This window comes from Cajanus cajan, chromosome 9, assembly GCF_000230855.2.
Source record: "Cajanus cajan strain Asha chromosome 9, NIPB_CcT2T_4, whole genome shotgun sequence".
NCBI classification, from domain to species: domain Eukaryota; kingdom Viridiplantae; phylum Streptophyta; class Magnoliopsida; order Fabales; family Fabaceae; genus Cajanus; species Cajanus cajan.
Window position 1 is genome coordinate 17,455,645 of NC_138525.1, and position 5,451 is coordinate 17,461,095.

Consider the following 5,451-nt stretch of genomic DNA (forward strand, 5'->3'; position numbering starts at 1 on the left):
CACAAGTTCACTATACCGTCATTGGCGCATTTGGAAGCGAGTCGTTGTCTTGTATTGTATCAATCAAGAAAAGAAAAAATCGTTGTGTTGAGTAGTTGAATCACCTCCACTCCTTTATTGAGAATCTAAAATCTAAAACTAAACTCTAAAACACAATGAAAAAGAATACATATACCCCACGATTTCCACTTCTCTAGTCAAACATGGGACATAAAGTCATACTAAGATACACGTACACCAAACATAGCCATTATTCGTACAAGTTGAAATGTGGAATCACTTACACGTCCACCATGTCGACAACAATAACAATACAATTAAAAAAAAAGAGTTTGTATAGATATAAATTTAGTAAAATATTTAGTGTCTCTCTAAATAGAAAAAAAAAAAAAACTTATATATAAACATATTCTAAATAAGGATTGCCTTGTTTGTTTGATTGTGTTGTATTGTATTTCAACTTGGCTTGATGAGGGAAATGACCAAATTGATGTATCTGGTCCTAGTCTTGGATAAATGCTCCTCTACAATTTCTGCATACCTTCGAAACAGCTCATCCATTATGTGACACCCGAAATGCCATTCAAACATGGACTCAACCACTGCCCTAATGGTCCTAGCCACTCGTTCTCCTCTTGACAATGGAGAAGCATCACCTTCCATTTCCATTCCACCGTCCCAATCGATTTCATAAGCCTCGTGCCCATCCACCATGAATGACCCTTCCTTTTGAATCTCCGATTTCACTTCCTCCAAACATGGTGCATAGTACGGAGCGTCAAAAGAATCCACCTTCTCCTCTTCTACAAGACCCTACATATACATATACATACGTACCATGATTTTTCAATCAAACATTTTCACATGTTTTTAACATGCATGATGCAAATTTAAGTTTACTTGTGCAAACTTTTAATTAAGTAATGAATTCGGCATTTGCTTCGGCTATCCAAGTCAAGGATGTCGGCTGAGGTACGTCGTCGTCGGTTTCATTGCCTATGCTTATTTTTCTTTTTGGGTATTAATTATAAGACTAAATATGTTTGCAATTTTAAACCTTTAAATCAATTTTATTTTGTTTTAGTTCTTAAACTTGTTATGAATTTTTTATTTTATTTTTATGTTAGGTACCAAAATATATAAATGAGCATATGGTACTTTGGAGTGAAATGAGTGTAATTGACATCACTACAACGGCAACTGCAATAGTCATAAGTCATAACTACACAACCACAATTTAGAATATGGGTAGGTCATAGGTGCAAAGAGGGGTCAGTGTCGTTTATTTATGTACCTCAGAAACCATGGTCATGAGAGAGCGTGCCAACAGCTCCCACTGATAGCAACTATGGCCAGTGGTTGGATCCATGGATTCCCTACCAATAAGAGACAACACCATGCGTCCTCCACTTACCATCTCTTGTGAACGTGAAGCCAGAAACACTGAAAAATCACTTTTGAATTGCTCAGAATAAGCATCCAAAACGCACTCAGGACTGCTCTTTGATATGTAGATCTTTCCCTTGTTCAGTGCTCTCCCACAACCATCCTCCAAACCACCAGGAACCTTGTACCTCGATAATAGTAATCATTAGTTGTCAATCACATTAAAAATGTGCATCTTCAACTTTCCTTTATCTTTTTTCTGTACTCATTCATTTATTCCTCTTTTATGAAGATTCCTGCATCAATATATATCTCTATACCACGACTTTAATGGTCTTACATATTCTCAATGTAAAAATTATAATTAAGTATGACTTTTAAATAGAATAAACTTATCATAGACATGACCATTAAATTCTTTGGCATATGTCTCTTCACATTATTAAAAAATAAAATAAAATAAATAAATACGAGTGAATAATATTGGGTTTTAGTAAAATTAAAAATGATATATTTATTGTTATTTTTAATTGATAAAAATCTTAAATCAGATTCCAAAATGAGGGAGTAATTTATATACTTCATCTGTTCAAAAATAACTGCATGCAATTTTAATATTTGAAAAAGTGTCAAAATGGTTGATATTTTAGTTTTTAATATAATATTAATTCTATTTTTTATTAATTTGTCTTCTAATATATTTTTTAACTACTATAATTAAAAGTGATATATATATTAATTAAATGAAATTATTTTAATAAAATCATGTAAAAAAATATTTATTTATTGATGTTGTTAATTTATGTATAACATTAATTAAGACACAGGAAATAGTATCCACCTGAGAAAGCCAATGGAGGCTGGAAGAAGAGTGGACAAAGTGGAGGCTATTGCTTGGGAAAAGCCTGCCATAGAAAGTTCCAGGGACTGCTGAAATAAAACAAGATCCAAAGCCACTTCCCTTTTCTTGCTTCTGCTTTCTGTAGAAAGAAGGCAATGAGCCAAATATGTTGTTGAAGTCATTCGTGTAAAGGTCATTCAAATACACCACCAACTCAGGCATTGGCCGATCCAAGAGGCGTGAGGTGGAATACACATCATCCACTATCTCAGATATCACCCTTAACGCATTCGGCCCAGAGGAACAACCCAAGTCTGCAATGCCCATCTTTTCTGGCAAACTTGAACACAGAATTTGCACAATAGCTTTCTTTGTTGCTGGCTTTGCTGCAGAGATAATCTTATTCTGCAAAATTCACACGAATCACATGTAAGTGAAGAAGAATGTGGAAGCTAATCATAACTATTGGCTTCTTCAAATCACATCTGAAACAAACCAAACACATTATATACTTTGGTAATAAGAACGGTATTCGTATGTGATGGGAAAAACTTCAAACATACACAATTGGTCACCCTCTTAAATGCATAAATGTTCTCGAACTTTCTCCCACAAGATCTTGATCGTGAACTAGAGATTTGTAAGATTTTGATAATGAAGTTTCACAACTGAGTCAAGAGAAGACTATTAGCATGATTTGGTTAGTTTTTACTCCCGATAACAATTACAACGTGTTAAAAGAGACATTATCCAAGGTCTTATTTGGAGAAGCTCTAAAGCATTTATGCATCTAAAAGTATGAAATATCCAAATTCAAGATTCAAACTCTGGATAGTTTAGATATAAGATACAAGTAACTATTGTTTGTGGGAATTAATATTGGTAAACACACACGTATATACACAAACAACAATTAATAAAATATTTCATAGGTTTTCTTTTCAAAAAATATTTATTTAATGTGTATATATAAGTGAATTAACTTGAACGGTGTCAATTAATATTGATAAATACACATATACACACAGCGCCCACATATATATATATATAAACAATAATTATAGGTTTTCTTCTCAGAAAACATTTATTTAATGAGTATATGTAAGTGAATTAACCTGAACGGAGGAGTTCATGGCGTAGCTAGTTTCGCCTGCGCCTTTGTTCATGTGAAGTATTTCGAGGGTTTCCATTTCCTTCCTTCGGTCTGTTTGCATAGTAATGAACACAGTGTTGGAGTTGAAGACGTAACTACGAAAAGGGAAGTGAAAAGTTGAAGAATGGTCCTTTGTATACAAGAAGGTACCTTAAAGGGGAAGGAGGGAGAGGGAGAGGTGTGAGTATAAATAGGGAGTAGTCATAGCAAACTTTACATAGGAGATGGAGATGATCCACAATTAGGTGGTTATATGCCTGTCACGGACCCGAATCTGACATTTCAACAATGTGTTCCTCATTGTGTTTTATTTCACATTAACTGTTTGTACTTTTCTTAAGCAAATTTTCATTTCTTTCTACCTCTTTTATGTTTTTTTTTTTTTTATAGTTTAAATACATTTCTAGTCCATCTAAAATGAAGTTTTGATTTAATTTCAATTTAAAAAATATTTGTTTTTTCTAAGATTTATAATTATTATTTGTAATCTAGTCCTAGTTAATACTTATATGTTTATTACAAGTTAAATAATTATCTTAAGTAATATTAACAATTGTTTGAAATATTATGGAAATATGTGTTACTTTTAATTTTTCTTATAAATTTTTAAGTCAAATATTATTTATCTAATTTAAAATAAATATTAGGAGACAAAAAATAATGCCTTTAAATTTTATAAAGATGTAAATAATTTTTTTTTTCATAAACTAAAACTAAAATTTGCTTATATTACTAAAGTAAAAATAATGATTCTAAATTATAGGGGAATAGAAAAACAAAAGTATAAAGAATAAAAAAAGTATAACTTCTCATATCTCTTTCTTTCTCTTTGTACTAGTATTTTAGTTTGTATAATACATAATCTGAATGTTTATTATATATAACTAAAATTTAAAATAAATTATAGATAAAAATAAATACTATATTTGAATATATAAATTATATTTAAAAGTTGTATAAATAAATATTTTTTAAATATGTAAATGATATTTTAAATTTATGATAAATAAGTTATATTGTAATACAATATTGTTTTTATTTATTGAGAATTTATTTTAAAAATATTAAAAATTAATTTATAAATAATTATGATAAATAAAAAAATTAAATAAAATAAAATTTTAAAAGAATTTCTAAAAATTTTCTCATTGAAGAAAAAAATCCTAAAATTGTTGTTGTGCAAGATAATCATTCATGTTTAATTAATATATAGGATTTAATAAATTGTTTATATCTCTTTTATTTAATTCCCCATTCTTTTTTTTTATATACTTGGAATGGAAAAGATAAAAATATTGTGTTAAACACCTAGATGTCTAGTTTAACAAATGTAAAATAATTAAAGATGAGAAAAATAAAATAATAATAAAAAATACAAATAAAATTTAAATCAATGAAAAGCTTATTTATGATCACTTATCATAATCTAATTTAGAAACCAAAACATTAAATTGTTTCTAAATACTTCTCTTCTTTATATTTGTTGCTCAACTTTCCAAAGAAATATCACACACCTCTCTATTTCAACAAATAATTATCAATTTTTCACACACTGAGCTCTCATCCTTATTTTTTTTTCAAAATTTTTTGCCCTCAAATAGAAGGAATTTATGCACACATGGTCTCAATATTCTCTCTCTCTCTAACAATGAAAAAAGAAAATAAAAGTATAACAATGATGATGATGATGATAATGAGGTGAGTGATGGAGGACCATCCATGAAGACCATTGGACCTTTGACTAGGCCCATGGCTAGAAAGATTAAGAAAGCCACAAGAGAGGATACATTTCATAGGCCTATGCTCTTTATGAGTATTAAGTATTCTTCCTCCCCTAGTACTTGATCTTTCTATTTGTATATAATATCTTAGTATAGGATTGCTTTTATTGTTTAGATATATGTATAGGTTATTTTAGACTTGTATTTTGGTCTAAATAGTATAGGATGCCCTTAGTTTGCAGGACGTGTCCTTATTTTAAGGACAGTTTTTTGTGACTTTTTCTTTGTTTGTTTAGGCCTTGTATTTTGGCAAAATAGAGTAGGAAGTTTAGTCCTTGTATTTTTTTTTC

General features: G+C 29.8%; 1 protein-coding gene across 1 annotated transcript; it reads right to left on the bottom strand.

Moving 5' to 3' along the window:
- Positions 1–206: 206 nt before the first annotated feature.
- Positions 207–3,623, bottom strand: JMT (jasmonic acid carboxyl methyltransferase). Its single transcript, XM_020365833.3, has 4 exons — positions 3,343–3,623; positions 2,228–2,632; positions 1,295–1,567; positions 207–813 (listed from the first exon to the last, which is right to left on the bottom strand). Exons 1-4 carry the CDS (start codon positions 3,439–3,441, stop codon positions 457–459), a joined length of 1,134 nt encoding a protein of 377 aa, XP_020221422.1. The 5' UTR covers positions 3,442–3,623; the 3' UTR covers positions 207–456.
- Positions 3,624–5,451: the final 1,828 nt, after the last annotated feature.